This window comes from Corylus avellana, chromosome 11 (genome assembly GCF_965113065.1).
Source record: "Corylus avellana chromosome 11, dhCorAvel1.hap1.2, whole genome shotgun sequence".
Lineage (NCBI taxonomy): Eukaryota > Viridiplantae > Streptophyta > Magnoliopsida > Fagales > Betulaceae > Corylus > Corylus avellana.
In genome coordinates this window covers 17,445,232-17,464,400 of record NC_142500.1, presented here as the reverse complement: position 1 = coordinate 17,464,400, position 19,169 = coordinate 17,445,232, and the positions used below count along the sequence as shown (strand labels likewise).

Genomic DNA, 19,169 nt, shown 5'->3' with positions numbered 1-19,169 from the left:
AAAAATTTTTCATTTTTTCATATCAAACATTCTTACTTTTTCATTTTTTTAAAAAAAATATTCTTACTTTTTTTTTTTTCACATCAATCACTTCCTGCTACAGTATCGAACCAAAATTAAAACAAAATCGCTTATCAAACGAAGCCCTTATAGCATTCCTAATGGAGGAGCTATATTTTTATGTAAAATGACTTTTCAAAACTCACTTTTATCTAATTTAGCTAAACCATTTTTAAATGTCTCTACATCCGATTAGTTATATTTCTATCTATTCTATTAAAATATTATTAAAAGTAAGAAAAGTTTTGAGAAAAAGAGAACATGTGAGAGGAAAAATGGGAAAATTTTTGGAAAAAAAAGAATATGCAGAGAAAAAGTAGGAAAAGATTTGGAAAAAAGATAAAACATGTGAGAGAAACAATGAAAAATAAAATAACTCCCTTGAAAAGTGTTGCCACATTTAGCCTTTTTTTTTTTTGCTCTTCCTACACTACAAAAAAAAGGTCATTTCTTCACGTGTCAAACAGTAACATTTTTTTGGCACGTCAGTAAATGCTGACGTGTTAAAAGTAGCACGTCAGCAAATTATTTACTGACGTGTTAAAAGGTACACGTCAATATTTACTGACGTGTTGAAAACAACACGTCAGTATTTACTGACGTGTCACTTTGGCACGTCAGTAAATTTGAACCAAATTTAAATGTGACATCATTTTAAAATTAATAAATAATTGGCTGATTATTTACTGACGTGTCAAATACTGACACGTCAATAAATATTGACGTGTCAAATTGACACGTCAGCAATTGTTGACGTGTCAAATTGACACGTCAATATTTATTGACGTGTCAAATTGACACGTCAAGATTTATTGACGTGTCAAATTGACACGTCAATAAATTTATTGACGTGTCAATTTGACACGTCAATAAATCTTGACGTGTCAATTTGACACGTCAATAATTGCTGACGTGTCAATTTGACACGTCAGTAAATATAATATATATATATATATCTATAGGATTGATCCCAACATTATCAGATTAATTTAATATTGTACAATATGATTGAATTCCAATTAACATTCAATAAAATTAATTTTTAGAAAACAAACACCGGCCAGTACTTTAATATATATATATACTTCTCTTTTATAACACGTACCGTAACCCATGCCATTTGAACATTCAAAATTAAAAAAAAAAATAAGAAAATTCCCAACTGTTAGCCATGTTTTACTCGAGATACCGTATATATATATATATATATAGCAAAACCATGCAAAAGGATAAATATATAACATGGCTATTTAACGTGCATGCATGGTTCAAATTAGACTAAAGGATATATATATATAACATGCATTTTTCTCGATCTCATTCATTTAATTATGAGATACCAAATTTGGTATTTCATTAATTAAAATAATTAAAGTAACAATATTGGTGATAGATGATATTAAAGTTTTGACAAACACACACACACACACATATATATATATATATATATATATATAAATCATGCACGCTATATATTATTTAGGTTTGAGCCATACACGTTAAAATGAAATTGTTGTTAATTTGTAAGAGTAACTGCACTATTCACGTACATAAAATAAAACCAAATACATGAGAACTCAAATAAAATACAAAAGAGGAAAACATAAATTATATTAGTATTAATATAATTAATGCTATATTAATTATAAACATATAAACGTACATGTATATATATACATACAAAACAGACAAATATTAGTTATATTAGTATTAATATATATAATTAATACTATAACATATATATAAACATATTTATATATATACATATATAAATATATTCCTGACGGGCCACTTAGGCACGTCAGGAACGTGCGTTGGGAAGGCCAGCGCCTGCTGGCCGTCCCATCGCACGCAGCTTCTTACTTTTTAATCATCATTTTTTTTTCTTTTGTTTTTTTGATTTTCCCTGATATTTTCTCTCTTTCCCCTGCTATTCCATTATCGCACGCACGCACGCACGCACGCAGGCACGCACACTTCTCTTCTCCCGCGCGCCATCCCTGCAGGTATGGTTCTTCTTCATTTTCTTCTATCTCCTCCCTCACTCTTCCTCATTTTCTTCTAGCTCCTCCTTCATTTTCTCATTTTCTTCATTTTCATTTTCTTCGCAGCAGCAACGTTTGACTCTCTCTGGGCTAGCTCTCTCCGGCGGCCACGTCCACTTCGCCGTTGCCGTCTCCGGCGATTCTCCGGCCAATCTCCACCATCTCTCCTGCAGGTATATATATATATATATGTATATATATATATTGTTTTATTTTATAACTATAAATATTGATTTATTTTATATATAATTTTGTTTTAATATTGCAGAATATTGTTTTATTGCATAATATTGTGTTGTTTTATAAATTTGATGTTTTATTCTGTCATATATTTCAATAATGCACTGGATTGAGTATTTGTGAGCATCTAATTGAGCTGAAATTTTTTTTCTTTTTAGGAATATCTAATAATTAATTACTTATTGTACGTTGGATATGCACATGCATGCAAAATGATGTTTCTCATGCTAGCTAGGTTTTTGTTTGAAAATATAATTGCTAAAGGTTGGCTTATTAGTAAAGAATTTATAAAACATTATATGAATTTTAATCTATCATTCATTTCAATATCGTTTGACCTTCTAATTAATTAGTACGTGTAGTGCGTGGTGATATAATATTTATAGAGATTTAGTTTAAGACTTTGTTTAATTAATATTCAACGTTAATGAGTTTTTTAATATTCTTTTAACTATAAACGTTATGGATTAATTTGTAAGTTATAAAGTCACACAACGCGAGGATTCAATCCGAATTACATGGATTTAACGGGAAAAAGAGTTGGCAAAAGTGCAAACCTTGTCAAACTTAAATAGACGTGCTATATTGAATAAGTAAAAAGTCATGACTTTGTTTTTTAGACTATTTTTTTTCGCACTTTTGTTTTGAGTTTTTTTAACAAATCTAATCATAATTAAACACATAACCTAAAACACTTGCAAAATATATTCAATTTGATTCTTACTTTATTCTATCCCACATATATTATTTTTTCAAACAAAAAAAAAAACCATACAAAACGGATAAAATTTTGGTTAATTTGAGGAACTTATATAGCTTGTTCTTGTTGAAATATAACGCATTAAAATTTATATTACCTAAAAACTAGTTGGAATTTTGTTAAAATTGTGATTAATATGAAAGAAATTAATCTAATGTGTCAATAACCCAAGAAACGTCCGAACCAAAAATATATATTACCAAAACATTTGCCATATTTGCAATACACTCAAAATTCCTTTAACCTTTATATATATCATATACAAAATAAATAAATACACCAAACAAAAGAGTTGTATGACCCATGCATGTCATCACCTACTAATTAATGCCAAAGGCTAACGACATTTAAGCTATATTTATTGTATTTAGGGTCCTCGTAACGAACCTAGCTCGGTAGATGTACTAGAACAACCTTATAAGTTATAAGCTAGCTATAATTAATTTGTTTAGGGTCCCCACCAAAGAAAATGCTTAAATTTTGGATCAAGTATTTTTTTTTTTATTTGGTTTTTGTAGATTAATTATAATAGATAAGGGTTATAAATACACCCTTCAGTACGGTTGAATGTAGATACGCATGAATATGTATATATTTTTGGACATAAACAATTTAACCCTATACGAGAATGTATAGGTTTATATTTCTAATGTGGTTCAAATATTTAGGTATCGGTTTATGTTTATATACATGCATGTGCTTGAAAGTATGTATACAATTTGTAAGTCTTATGTATTTATTCCTAACTCATGTACGTAGATAAAAATGGACAAGAGTTGGATGACAAAGTCTAGGGGTACGACGGAATACAGAGACGGGTGTAGAATGTTTGTGGAGTTTGCAGTTAGTAACTGTAGAACCCTTGATGGATTCATCTATTGCCCTTGTAAGGTTTGTCGAAATAACCGGCGCCACCCGCCGGGTTTCGTATTCGACCACTTGACAGGGGGAAAAGGAATGATGCCGGAATACACACTTTGGTTCTATCACGGTGAGAAGCATGTACAGGGTCCTGATACCGGGTCTAATTCCAATCGCCCGGCCTCAGATGCGGGTGCATCCGCAAATCAGGGTGGAGACATGCACGGAATGTTGCGTGATTTATTCGGCATGCACGAAGTAGTTAGGGAAGACAATTGTGAGCCTCAGGCCGTAGTGCAAGGGGGTGAGGAAATTGTGACCGAAGAAGCCGCTGAAGGCGATGCACTAAAGTACTATGCCCTTCTAAAAAAGGCGGAGAAGCCACTTCATACTGGGACAAAACATAGCAAATTAAGTGCCACTGTTCACCTGTACAACTTGAAGTGTGTTGGTGGAGTTAGTAACTCGATTTTCTCGGCTTTCCTAGAGTTCATCAATCAGTTGCTACCCGAGACTAGTGAAACTCTGCCAGTTAATACATATGAGGCGAAAAAGTTTTTGCGAGACATGGGACTAGGCTATGAGAAGATTCCAGCGTGCCGTAATGACTGTATGCTATTCTGGAAGGGCAATAAAGAGTTGGATTCATGTACCGTATGTGGAGAATCTAAATGGACGGAAGCAATCAATTTAGATGAGGACGGTCAACCCATATCATCGGGCAAGAAACGTCCGGTGAAGGTGTTGCGGTGGTTTCCACTCATACCACGACTACAGAGGTTGTTTATGTCAGAACATACAGCACGCTTTATGAGGTGGCATGCAGAAGGCCGCACTAAGGATGGCGTATTGAGGCATCCAGCCGACGGCTTAGCATGGAAGTCATTTGACAATTTACATCAGGAGTTTTCAGCGGACAGCAGGAATGTAAGGCTCGGACTAACCTCTGATGGATTTAATCCATTTGGGAATATGACTACATCGCACAGCACTTGGCCTGTAATGGTTGTACCCTACAACTTGCCTCCTTGGATGTGCATGAAACACACATCTTTTATACTATCATTGATTATTCCGGGCCCAAGTTCACCTGGAATGGATATAGATGTCTACCTTCAACCCTTAATTGAAGAGTTACAAGATCTATGGAATGTAGGGGTTCGCACATATGACGCCTCAAAGAAAAATAATTTTGTTATGCGAGCGCAGTTGATGTGGACAATTAATGACTTCCCAGCATATGCAGATTTGTCTGGATGGTCTACCAAGGGTGAGAAGGCATGTCCGTGTTGTATGAACTCGACATGGTCAAAATGGTTAAAACATGGCCATAAATGGTGTTATATGGGGCACAGACGATACTTGCCCATGGATCATCCATGGAGACGAAACAAAAGCACATTTGACGGCAACGTAGAACTAGAATGTGCCCCTGATGTGCCAAGTGGAGATGAAGTCATAAGCCAATTAGAAGGGATGGTGTTTGGGGATGAGAACGCCGGTCAGGCAAGGGAGGCTGAGAAAAAAGAAAGAAAAAAACAGAAGACGAATAATGGCCATGTAGTGTGGAAGAAGAAAAGTATTTTCTTTAGGTTGCCGTATTGGAAAGATAATTTATTGCGGCATAATCTTGATGTTATGCACATAGAGAAAAACGTCATGGACAACATACTTGGTACAATACTGGACATTCCAGGGAAAACGAAGGATAACCACGCCGCCCGCTTAGATTTGCAAGAAATGGGCTTGAGACGTACACTTCATACATTTGTGGACCTACAGGATGGTAAGACCTATTATCAACAAGCTACCCACACGATGTCCAAGGATGATAAAACACATTTTTTGAAAGTGCTACGAAATGTAAGGGTGCCCGACGGATATGCCTCGAACATTTCTCGTTGTATACGACTGAAGGACCGTACGATATCGGGGTTAAAGAGTCATGACAGTCATGTACTGATGCAGCAGCTTCTACCTATTGCATTGCGTGGTTCACTTCCAAGCAATGTGGTTAGACCTCTTGTTGAGATGTCCACATTCTTCAGGTGCCTATGTTCAACAACATTGACCGAACAGGATATTGACCGACTACAGTGTGACATCTGTATCACGTTGTGCAAGATGGAACAAGTTTTCCCCCCCAGCTTCTTTACGAGCATGGTTCATGTGGTCGTGCATCTTATCCGTGAATGCCGACTCGGTGGACCTGTACAGTATAGATGGATGTATCCGGCAGAGAGGTAAAATTTGTTTACGGATATTCTTCTATTTTTTGGTTTCAGGTGCCAATACATGACAAGTACTAACTAAACTGAAAATATGTATTGGTTCATATTTAGGAGCCTTGGAGTATTCAAATCTAATGTGCGCAACAAAGCGGCTCCTGAGGGCTGCATTGCGGAGGGCTACATAGCAACTGAGTTGGTGACGTTTTGTTCGAGATATTTAGAGAATACACCAACCTTTCACAATAGGATACAAAGAAATCTGGATGGTTCAAAGGGAAATGGAACACGAGTCCGACTCGACCGAATCACAATGACACAGATACACCGGTATATTATGTTCAACTTGGACGAGTTTCATCAATTGCGGACGTAAGTAGAGATCTTTTGTTGGCACATTGCATGCTCAATGAAGTTGTGACAATATTGCTCGTATTGAATTATAATTAACATAATTTCGAATTGTAGGATGCACATAGATACGCTTAGGCGATCATGCAATAGGGGACGAACAACAGAGGCTCAGTTGGAAACCCAACATTATGACTTGTTCTGCGAGTGGTACCGTAACTACGTAAGAATGATGTGATGTTTACCTTATCACAATTGTCGGAGTTATTTGCGTGCTATTTTTAAAATCAACTAAAGCTAGTAACCGTGCGTTTCCATTGTACGTAATATATTCACAGGTCGATCGATTGGACGAGCGATCCAGGAATGAACTTGGTGACAAATTGGTAATGCATTGTAAAGGGCCGAGGGAGGCAGCAGTCAGATACAATAGATATGTGGTTAACGGCAAGCTGTTTCGCACTATTGCATCTGATGCCGGAAAGAGGACTCAGAACAGCGGGGTGTGTGTGCCGACTCTTGATGGCGACACGTACTACGGGAAGTTAACGGAAATAATTGAGGTTGAGTATTTCGACAAGACTAAGTACGTTCTGTTTAGGTGTGATTGGGCAGACAATACGAGGGACAAGGGGTACAAGGTGGATGAGTATGGTATAGTACTTGTCAACTTCAAAAACCTTGTCCACACGGGAGACCTGGTTTCTGATGAGCCGTATGTGCTAACTTCACAAGTTGACCAGGTATTTTACGTATAAGATGATAGGTGCCCAGATTGGGCTTGCGCAGTAAGGACCAAGCCTAGAAACATATACGACGTTGGTCAGGTTGAAGGACATCAAGATTCATGTGCCAATTACCACGAGTGTGAGCCTCTTATTTTGCCCAGAAATGTTGATCACGATCTAGAAGATCATATCGAATACGTCAGACACGACTTAGATCCAACCGAAGCGTATGTATATTAGTATAATTAATTTTATATTTATGTTTTGATTGGTAGTTGTTCACTACATGCACATTACATCAACACACTTAATTGAGCTGTGCACTATTATTCATGCATACTTAATGTAGTAAACATTTCATACATTGTTTAAGAAATTAATTGGGTTTGTGGTGTTTTTTACAGGGTACCATGAGTACAAAGGGGAAGAGGAAAGCACGCAGGGGCTCGTCCGCAGTGCGGCAGTCTACGTCGCCTGGGTCTCCGGCAGTCCAACTTGATGACAGCGAGCAACAAGACGTTGCTCAGCTTCTTGGGATACAGGAAGGATATCGACCAGTTCTTCCAGGTACGATGGAAGGGGAGACCCCTGTCCATGCTACATACACTCGGGCAGGCATGGCCCAAACCGGGTTTCGGGTTGATTCGTACCCGTACAGCGAGTTACGACAGAGTTATGAGGGCGATGTCGAGCGGCTTTACACCCAGCATAGCGCAGGTACGCCCGACTGTTTTTTAAAAGATTCAAAAGATTGAAAGTTTCTAACTATATTGGTGCAATATCAATTATATTTAACTACAACTACAACTACAATTTCATAGAATTCTAAACATTATTAAAAACTACAAAGCAGGTCTGGAGGACACTGAGACAGAGGCCCAGGAACACATGGCAGGTGGGGCACAGGCCACAGATGACCCGCAGCCCACCAACCCTGCTCCCGACGCTCGGTTAAGCTCTCGGCAGGTCCGGATCATAAGTAAGTGTATATACTTTAATGTCGTTGTTGATTTGGTTTTAATTTACTTGTTACCTAGTATTGAATTCGAAATAACTTACCTAACTAATTTTTAATTTGTTAGGTACTGATTCTGAAGGAAACACCGTTATTGAGGTGTTTACCATTCTTGATTCGCACAGGCGGCCGGGAGTCCCCCCCGGCAAACGGATCATTTTGGAGTACAATGCATCATGCCAGCCCGTTGGATTTAGTGCCGTGCGGTTCAGACGGATGACCGGAGACATAGTTAGGAGCGGAAATTTCGTCCGAATACCGGACGATTGGTCGAAGGTACCGGACCGTACCAAGGAGGATATTTGGGACGCCTTGATGGTATGTTTTTTAATAATAAGTTAAACACTAGTAATGTATATATGTATATATACACTCTAAGTACGCTATATATATGTGTGTTTAGTAAGTAAATGCATATACACATATTTTATTTTATTTTTTAATTTATCAATGTTGAACTTGTGCATGCATACTTTTTCGTTCCACCCGAGTACAACTTGGAAGCAGTAAAAAATGAAGCATTTAAGGATATGGGTTCCAAGCTGCGGACTTGGAGGCACGAGCTCAAAAAAATATGTGCCATTACGGAGGAAGATACGCCGGACACTATACGGGCAAGACTGGGGGGACAGACGCTAGGCGAGTACAATCCCGTCGATCTGGATATCTTATTGGAGAGATGGTGTACCCAGGAGAATAGGGTAGGTCATGAGTTAAATTCTTAGTGTTGTGTACTGTCATTTATTGTAATTGTATTGGTATTAACATATTAAAAGTGTTAACTGTGTAGGAGTATGCGGCGAAAATGAAAAGCTTGCGAGCATTAAATGATTCACCACATTGCACCGGATCAATGAGCTATGCCAGGTTGACACATGAGGAGGTACGTGTGTAATTTATCCTATATATATCTAACATTATATCGTATTGATATATTTAAAAATAAATGAATTACCTATTTTAAATGCAGGCCGAACGTTTGGGCCATCAACCCACTCGTGCACACAATTATGTCAAGTCACACACGAAGAAGGGCGGTGGATATCCGAATGATATTGTGAAGGAGAGATGTGTATGATATTCACTTTTCATATGTTGTTTTGCTTGTATATTTGATAAATTATTTGCGATTAACAGTTGTGCGACCCACTGACTCAATAATTAATGTGACATTCAGGAAAAGATGAATGAGCTTATACCCACCGACCCTGCAGCATCGTCTAGCATCACAGAGGGAACGGTCAGGTGGGCGCCAAACGACGCATTCGCCCAGGCAATGGGAAATAAGCCTGAGTATGCCGGTAGGGTTCGGATGGCCGGACCAAATATTCTGCCTGTGCGGGGGACCATACACTCATACTATACACCGTCACAGGCACGGTCAGGAAACGTCAGGTATTCCACGATATCACAAGACACACTTGATAGAGCGCTTGACGCGGAGAGGGCGAAGCACAAGGAAGAGATGGATGCGTTGTTGGCCGAGAACAATGCGCGGGTAGCCCAGCAAGTGGCGGAGCAGATGGCTGAGAACAATGCCCGGGTAGCGCGACAGGCAGCTGAACAGGAGGCTGAACGTCAGGCAAGGTTTGACGCCCGTTTTCGCCAACTTGAGGAAATGATCCGGTTTCACACCCCACCAGACAATGCTTCCCCACCCTTTGCGATGGTGCGATCGTCGGTCGACAGTGGATCAGGTACTGACTTTTTTTAATAGTCAAGTTAGTTTTATAACTGTCCCTATATATATATATTTAGAATTTGGATATGTTGTAGTCATTCTAAATAATTAATGATGTTGTAAATCTTGCTTAAATTTGGTTTATATATCATGGTTGGTTTGGTGATGGATGTGGGTTAGAGTTTTGCTGGTTGAGATAATTATTTAGAGTTATTCATGCACGTATAAATGGATATAACTGCATGGCACGAAGCAATACATGCATATCAATATCATCAAGACCAGTTCTTCATAAACTTAATTTTGTAACTCTAAATATAAATAGATATAAATGCACTCAATGCTAGGGAGGGCGCTTTCCCTTTGTGTTTATCATATCTTCCATTGAACCCCCAACATTAATAACCTATATGGAAGTTCTATAATTGCAATGGAAAAAAGAAGAAGATCATATGTCTCACATAATTGCCATGGGAAAAACGAAGTTCATTGTCTCATGTCTATATATTATTGATTGCTATGTGACCATGCATATATATATTGACTTAATTTTTTTTCTAATTTTTTTTTTATATCAAAGTTCTGCTAACTTCAACGTTTTACCTATTTTAGTTATATCATTTACTGTGTAATAATTAACAACTGAGTTAGGTGAATATTCGAGCATTTTTCTTTCACTTTACCGACGTGATTGTTTGTATTCGGGCTCAATGATTGTTTGTATTATCATCTACCGTTAGTGGATTTTATTTGTTTGGTGGTTGTTTTATTGGTGAATATTGTTTGTTTTATCATTTGCAGGTAATGGACATCGTCGAGAGGATGCTATGGATGTCAATGATCGCTAGTCTGGTCGAGAATTTGAGGCTATTCACAGTTGTGTATAAGTTGATGTAATTGTATTTGTGTATATTATGTTAGTATGTGACATTTTTGGTGTGTTGAAGTTAGTTTATATATATATTTGTGATTGGTGTATATATATTATGTTATTTGTGTTATTATGGTGTGTTGAAGTTAGTTTTGATGGGTAGTTTGTGATTGATGTTAATGGATATGATGTATGTTATTTGATGGAAAAATTGTATATTATTTACATGGTTTTGATGGATAGATTGAATATCAGGTGAACCGTAACACAAAATTCGGGTATAGTCCTGAAATAAATCACAAAAAATATAGGGGGGAGGGAAAAAATCTGGTTCAAAACGAACCAAATTTGCCGACGTGTCAAAAATTGACACGTCAGTAATTACTGACGTGTCAATTTTGACACGTCGGCAAATTTGGTTCGTTTTGAACCAAATTGCTGACGTGTCAGTTTTTGACACGTCAGTAATTTCCTGACGTGTCATTTTTGGCACGTCAATAAATTACTGACGTGTCAAAAACTGACACGTCAGCAATTTCCTGACGTGTCAATTTTGACACGTCAGTAATTTCTTGACGTGTCAGTTTTTGACACGTGAGGAATTTCCTGACGTGTCAATTTTCACACGTCAGAAGATTTACTCACGTGTGAAAATTCAGCACGTCAGTAATTCCTGACGTGTCAATTTCGACACGTCAGGAATTCCGATTTCCTGACACCCACATTCTTCACGACCGAAACACGTCAGGAAAGCCCCGTCAGCAAGATTTACTGACGTGTCAGACGACCTGACACGTCAGTAATCATGGGTCAGCAAAAAATGTGTTTTTTGTAGTGCTATCAAATATCTATTTTACTTTTTTTTTTTTTTTTTTTTTTCTAATCCAATGTAGGAGCTTTTTTAAACATTTGAATAGCTATTTTAGATAAAAGTAATATTTGACTCTTTCATTGGGAATGCTCTTACTATTAGTTCTTGGTGTAAACTAGCTATTTTTACAACATCCAATCACCATGTGACACATCATTAATTTAAAAAAAATGCAAAAAAAAAAGCGAGAACAATTACACCAAATCAAAATGAGAAAGAGAAAACAAAAATCTCGTAGCTAGCAAGACCCAGGCCAAACTCAAGATGCCTGAGTATGGCGTGGCTGGTGTGACCCATGGGTCTAGCCGGCTGTGACTCGCCTCAAAACCCTCTGTGATCCGCTTCAAAACCAATTTATAATGCCTCAAAACTCGGTTTTGTATTCAAAACTAAAATTTATAGGTGAAATGTTAACCTTTTAAGAATTTTATCACCCTAAAAGCCGAAAAAAGTGACTCACGGCGCCGGAGAAGGTAACTCCTGGCTGGGTCACAGCTGTGACCAACCGTGAGTCACCCACGACTGGGTGGTTGGGTGTATTCTCTGAAGTTCTTCTCTCTTTGAGTTCAAATGAGCTCAAATCTAGTGTATTTTGATTCAAGTTATTTTTGTGCACTTTTTATGTTTTTGCTTATGTGTCAGTTATTGATTGGGGATTGTAAAAATGGGGTTTTAAGGCTCATCCTGATATAAGTTTAATTCAAAAAAAAGAGTAATTCTATTTAGTAACTAAATATGTTATACTCATATAATAAAAATGACGTGACAATGAAAATTCGAGAAATGCTATGGGTCAATAAATTTTTTATAATTTGTCTATATTTTCCTATAAATTCAATAAATCAACCATTAGATTTGTAAAGTTTACCATTGACTTATGTAGGTTTCACATAAGTTTATAAATCTAATACTTGATTTGTAAAATGAGATGGACCAAATATGAAGAAAATATTGATCCCTAGTATTTCTTTAAAAATTAAGTTTAAGTTTCTTTTACAAATATTAATTTTTATTGTCATATTATCTTGTATGAAACATGAAACAGTCTACTAAATAACATTACTTTATAAAAGAGGGATGTGTTGGACCACCTTTATATTTTATTGTCGCTTTTGGTGGTGTAATTCAAATTATGTAAGAGAGATCATGTTTAATCCACTTGTAAATCAATCTTAATATATATATATATATTTTAAAATAAGGGTAGATTGAGAGTATGTAAGAAAAATATTAAAATAATACAAAATAGAGTAGTGATTTAGGGAACACCAGCGTGTATGAACAGTGTGCACGCCAGTGTTCATATATTATAAAATCTTATTTAATAATATAATATATGAACACTGGCGTGTACACTGTTCATTAACGCTAATGTTTCCTAAATCACTACTTTACAAAATAACATTTCTAAAAAATTTTAAAAAATTTGTGTGTATTTTATTATTTTTTTTCGTTATGACATTAACACCTAGTTATAGATCACATAATTTCCATGTATATTTTAAAAATAAACGTGACTCTAATGATAGAGGTCACATATTTTGTTAATTTTACTAAAAATAGTGGATTGAATTTGGACCAAAAAAAGAAAAAAAAACCTTGTCGCAAATTAAATGCCACGTTAACTTCCGTGCAACAAATGCAAACCTTCCTAAATCCAAACTACTACGCAACCAAAATAACATCCGAAAACGAGAAAAAGTTCAATTAACTTCAGCCAATAGAAATCTAAGATTCAGGAATCACGATCCGCGTCACCCCTCAAAACCTCATCTTCGCCGTCCACTTCAGTCGAGAAAACACAAATCATAACCTCATTCGCCGTCCGATCTTGTACAGAGAAAACACACAGATAGTGAATTATATCCGTCCGATCCCGACTCACGCGCTATATATAGACCTCAACCTCTGGCCTTTACAAATCTTTGGTTCGTCGAGAGAGTTAGCGACAGAATTGTTCAGAGGTAAGTTTTACTTTTTTCCTACCTCTATTTTTGAAACTTAGGGTTTTCTATTTCGGTTGTAGATTGAAATTGAAATGGTTTCAATTGAAAGTTAGGGTTTTGAAACTTTCTTGCTTCAGAAGGTGTATGTATGCTTTCGTTAATTAGTTGATAAGCAAGGATTAGTATTGTGAGATTTTATTGGACTTTTGTTGTTTGATGTGGTTGATTTTTCTGAGAGGTCCTCTCCTGTTTTGCGAATGTTTGGTTGGTTGCCGAGAAAATTTTAGATCTATCATTCTCTGGCTTCTACTCAATTAGCGGGTTTTAAAGATTTAAATTCTGAATTTTGGGAAAATTTTGGAGGACACGAGAAGTATTTGGATTTTCTTTGTTTCTTTGGTTTTTTTTTTTTTGGTAATCAAACAGAAAGTCAACGTTCAATTATATAGGGAATAAGATTGTGAATGATGTTAATTCTGGTATTTCTCGCAGATGGCCCGTACGAAGCAAACTGCTCGCAAGTCCACCGGAGGAAAGGCTCCCAGGAAGCAACTCGCTACCAAGGTTTGTGATATTCAATAAAACTCGTATTCTCTCGCAGCTTTGTTTGAAAATAAACGTGTTAGTTCTCTTTTGCTAGTCTTAATTTTGTTCGTTGTTTACACACAGGCTGCCCGTAAGTCTGCTCCCACCACCGGTGGGGTCAAGAAGCCCCATCGCTACCGTCCTGGTACTGTTGCTCTTCGGTGAGTCGTTTTTTCCTCTGTTAAATCTGCCTTTTTTAGTCATTTGATTATGGGTATATGATTGGTTTTGTCTAACATGTAATTTTCTTTCTATGTTATGTAGTGAAATCCGTAAGTATCAGAAGAGTACCGAGCTCTTGATCAGGAAGCTTCCCTTCCAGAGGCTTGTTCGTGAAATTGCCCAGGACTTCAAGGTGATCTTTTCTCTTTTCTTTTTGTGCGTTGATATGTAGATGGGTTTTTGGTTAAATCTCTTTTTGCTAATGATTTTGGACGTTTTGGTTGCAGACTGATCTGCGTTTCCAGAGCCATGCTGTCTTGGCTCTTCAGGAGGCGGCCGAGGCCTACCTGGTAGGTCTGTTCGAGGACACCAACCTCTGTGCCATCCATGCCAAGCGGGTTACCATCATGCCTAAGGATATCCAGCTGGCTAGGAGGATCAGGGGCGAGCGTGCCTAAGCGATGCGCCTCAAATGGGGAAGACTGGCTGCGCACGGTGGAGGAAATTGAATATGCTTTGGTTGATGTGGAATATGCTTTGGTGGTGTCTTTGTTTTGTTCTCTCTCTCTATTAAAATTCTGTTAGGTAGCTTGATGTAGGTCTAGTATTGAGCTGTAGTTGATATGGAAGGAATATTTGTTAACAGGCCAAAGACTTTTGTGTAATGATGCCTGGCTGGGATTGGTGGTGTGATGTTAATGGGGTGTTTTGTTTCTGGGAATGGTGGATCTTTAATGGGTGTGTATTGCTGTTAATTTTGTTTTCTGTGGATGTGTGCAGCCACAATTATGTGTTGGACAACCTCTATTGCATCTAATCTAGTTTAGTTTGTTATTCTTAGAATTGGGGCTCTTTAATTTGTGTTTGTCTGATTATATGCCGCGTTTGATACCTGGTTGGTGAAAAGTGAATAAACAATTGTGTGTTGCGGTGTGGTGGAAGATGATGACAATGAAGTTGGTTTTTTTGAAGTCGCGTACCAGTTGTTTTGTTTGTACTCTGGGTTGAATGTATACCACACACTTCATAAAAGCCGTCTATATATACTCTTTAATGATTCATTCGTGGGGGGCAAATGCGTCCCTGGTTTTAGGTGTTTGGTTCCTCTTGCCCTATTGCTGGGGAGGAGTGGGGGTTCTGTTTATTGCTGCGTAATGGGTATGATCGTGGGTGTATTGGTTGGGTGACCCTGTCAAGTTGTTCGTAACAAATTACCATTTTATGTTATAGCCCAAATTACAATGTTCTTTTGAACTTTAAAAAGTTGTACATCACCTTGTTAAAACAAGCAGAAAAGCTCATCATATGTAATTTTAAATACTATTGCTTTTATTATGTAAATGCTTCCTTCATTTATCACTTATCCGTAACTACAAAATAAATAATAAAAGATGGCTTGTCCTCCGCTTTCTCAAACCGATGTCCCTGCAAAACTCAGATTCCACTCTTGGAATCTCCTTTTCTGCATCCCATTCCGCTAGCACATGCTCTGCTTTTCGTGCCACGTCCTCCCTCTACCTCCCATAACTTTTTTCAACCCACGAGTACGGGTGTAAATCAGCCTGGATTTAATAGGGTGTATATATTTTTAAAGAGAGCGACTTAGGTCTACTTATTGCACAAGTCTTTTTTTGTGTTACCAATTAAACGCTGACACATCAGCTAATTTCAGTAAGTTTATACTTAAAACAAAGATACAACCACATCAAATTATACTTCATATAAAATAAAAATTTATTATTATTTTTTTTAAAAAAATAGATTTGAAGGGGTGGCAAACCCACTTGGGGTGGGCCGTCGGCCACCCCATAGGCCATGTGAGTGGCTGGCGAGCCACCCCAGATCCGATTGGGGTGGCCGGCGAGCCACCCTAGATCCGGTTAGGGTGGCCACGCATGGCCTATGGGAATCAGAATTAGGGTGGCTCGTCGGCCACTCCCATGGCCTATGGGGTGGTTGGCGAGCCACCCCATGGCCTAGCGGTGGCTTGCGCGGCCACCCCCATGGGCTAGGGAGGTGGCGCGTCCACCCCATCCAGGCCATGGGGTGGTCGCGTGGGCCACCCCTAGGCCTAGCCACCCCATAGGCCATTGTGGTGGCCGGGCGGGACACCCCCTGGTCTTGGGGGTGGCCGCCCAGCCATCCCTAGGCCATGGGGTGGTTGGGCGGCCACCCCCATGGGTTGGGGGTGGTGGCCAGCCACTACTGGGTGGCTGATCTCTTATTAGCATTTTTAATTTTTAATTTTTTTTTTTTAAGAAAAAATTGATAAAACCTGATAATGGTTTGATTTTATTTTGTTATTATGCTCCAAGGTGACAACTCTTCATTGGTGGGCACAAAAGGGAGGTTGTGCAACCACCCTATATAAGTTATTGTTATTTTTAAAAATGTAAATGTAATGTTTTTATTTTTTTATGACAACCGCAACAAAGCTTAATTTATTGGGCTAAAGAAGTTCAAATTGTTTTTAAAAAAGGACCCAAAAAAAAAAAAAGGCTTAAATTAAGCTCAAAAAATAGGCATAGGCCCAAAATACTCAATTTTTTAAAAGGGTTAAATATCAAATACCCCCATGGGGTTTGGTAACTTTATTTTTACCCTCCTAGGGTTTCATTTTTATCACAGGACCTCCATGGGGTTTTGAAAAAGGACCAAGTTAGTCCATCCGTTAGTTGACCGTTAGGACTGACACGTGGACCAATCAGATGTTGACACGTGGCACCTATTTAATATATTTTTTTTAAAAAAAAAAAAAAAGAAAAAAAAAAATTGGGGCCACCCCCATCTGGCCGGATGGGGGTGGCCGAGCCACCCCCTGGGTACCAGGGGTGGCCGAAACCACCCCCAATCACCATTGGGGGTGGTTTCGGCCACCCCCAATTTTTTTTTTCTTTAAAAAAAAAAAAAACATTTTTTTTTAATTTAGAAAAAATTAATTAGGTGCCACATGTCAACATCTGATTGATCCACGTGTCAGTCCTAACGGTCAACTAACGGATGGACTAATTTGATCATTTATCAAAACCCCAGGGGGGTAAAAATAAAGTTACCAAACCCTAGGAGGGTATTTGGTATTTAACCTTTTTTAAAAACCTGGTTACTGGTCTGTATATCTTGCTAGCTAATGGTAACTAGTTGTTTTTATATAACCAGGTAATTGGTTACCGGTTTTGGTTGTTAAAATTGACCAATTGGTTGTTATTATATAACCAACTGGCTACGGTTAGCGGTTATACCCTACAACCTCCAACTGAAACCGGGTTTACACCCTACTCACAGAGTCACAGTATACCTTTTATTTTTTTAATAAGGAGAGATCAACTCTAGTCTGTAGCTATTTTACTTTAGCGCATAGGGCTTAGGCAGTAGAGATGAAATGCTCTTCATCCAATCCGACTTAACTATAGCATAACCTAACTCTATCATAGCATTAGTATAACATAAGGCGACTAATATTAATAAGATTGATTAATCTTATTTTGAGAGTCGAACTCTCATCTTAGTTCACCTCTAATACTATAAAAATTTTTTTTGAGGTCACTAAAAAGAGGACACTTTAAAACACCACCACACTGATAATCCATGAAGTGTATGCTTCTAGCGTCAAGTTTAGTGCCCTCTCACTTGAGGGCCATAGCCGGCCAAATTGATGCGGCACGCCGACTGTTCGACAAAATGCTAACGAATGACATAGTTACTTGGAATGTTATCGTTAGCGGGTATTGGCAAAAGGGTTTCTTGAAGGGTCGACGACGTTGTTCAGTTTCGTGCCTGTGACTCTGTGAGGAATTTGGTGTCTTGCAATTCCAAGATATCTGGGCTTGTAGAGCACGAGAGGGTCGAAGAGGCTTTGAAGTATTTCCAAGCAATGCGTTAATTTATGCGTAAGAATGCTGTTTCTTGGACGGTTATGATTAGTGGGTACGTGGAAAATGGAGGAATCGATGAAGCGAGGGAATTGTAGAAGCAGAACTGGAGAATTCAGAGTCCTGACATTGTTTCCTGAAACACCATTATTGCTGCACTTGAACAGCGTGGCCTCTACGAGAAAGCTCTAGCCCTTTTCCATCAACTGATTTTGAATGGCTTTGAACCAGATGGGGTAGCCGTAGCATTTCTTGGATTATTTTCCGCTGGCTGCGTGCTGTGTCTACTCAAACGCGGAATTAGGGGAGATAGCGGCTAAGAAAATTAGGGATTTGGATTCTCATAGTTATGGGGCTCACCGGCCTGCCAATGGCCGACAATAGAGTTTGACAAAGTCTCACCGCCAAACAGAAAAAGAGTCACACCTCACAAAGAGAAACCTTATATCTAACTAGAGTATCTCAATGAGATAATATAATCTCCATTCATTTCTTTTAAATTGTTAAAAAAGAACACTCTCTAACCCTAATTTTTATTGACTTTGGGTCAAATCTATTATTAAATTACAAAATAACTTAAAATATAAAATAAATACTAATAACCTAAACAAAGAGTCTTTTTTTTAAAAAAATTTTTTTAATTTTTTTAAGGAGGCATCTAAATAGAAAATAATAACTGAATGATTTGGTTGTAAGCAAGAAAAAGAGAGAAAGAAGAAAAGAAAGAGTTGCCGAGAGAGAGAGACTTGTGTTGCAAAGAGAAGAAGAAATACACCAATTTTTCTTTATTTTGATCTCACTTTTGGAGTGTTGAAATACTTAGAGAATATTTTCTCTTTTGTATCTAATTCTCTTTTGAGTGAGATTGGGGTGTATTGGGGTTTTTGGGTTTGAGT

The 19,169-nt window shown here is 37.8% G+C and overlaps 2 protein-coding genes and 1 pseudogene across 2 annotated transcripts; all 3 read left to right on the top strand.

The window, feature by feature from the left end:
- The first annotated feature begins 6,922 nt into the window (after positions 1 to 6,922).
- LOC148583175 (uncharacterized) lies at positions 6,923 to 7,513 on the top strand (annotated as a pseudogene).
- A 2,027-nt stretch (positions 7,514 to 9,540) lies between these two features.
- LOC148583174 (uncharacterized) lies at positions 9,541 to 10,932 on the top strand. The gene is made up of 2 exons (XM_088511498.1): positions 9,541 to 9,985; positions 10,771 to 10,932. Exons 1-2 carry the CDS (start codon positions 9,565 to 9,567, stop codon positions 10,815 to 10,817), a joined length of 468 nt encoding a protein of 155 aa, XP_088367624.1. The 5' UTR covers positions 9,541 to 9,564; the 3' UTR covers positions 10,818 to 10,932.
- A 2,643-nt stretch (positions 10,933 to 13,575) lies between these two features.
- On the top strand, positions 13,576 to 15,247 carry LOC132165382 (Histone superfamily protein). Its single transcript, XM_059575916.2, has 5 exons — positions 13,576 to 13,675; positions 14,150 to 14,221; positions 14,327 to 14,403; positions 14,507 to 14,597; positions 14,692 to 15,247. The coding sequence occupies exons 2-5, from the start codon at positions 14,150 to 14,152 to the stop codon at positions 14,860 to 14,862; spliced, it is 411 nt and encodes a 136-aa protein (XP_059431899.1). The 5' UTR covers positions 13,576 to 13,675; the 3' UTR covers positions 14,863 to 15,247.
- The last annotated feature ends 3,922 nt before the right edge of the window (positions 15,248 to 19,169 follow it).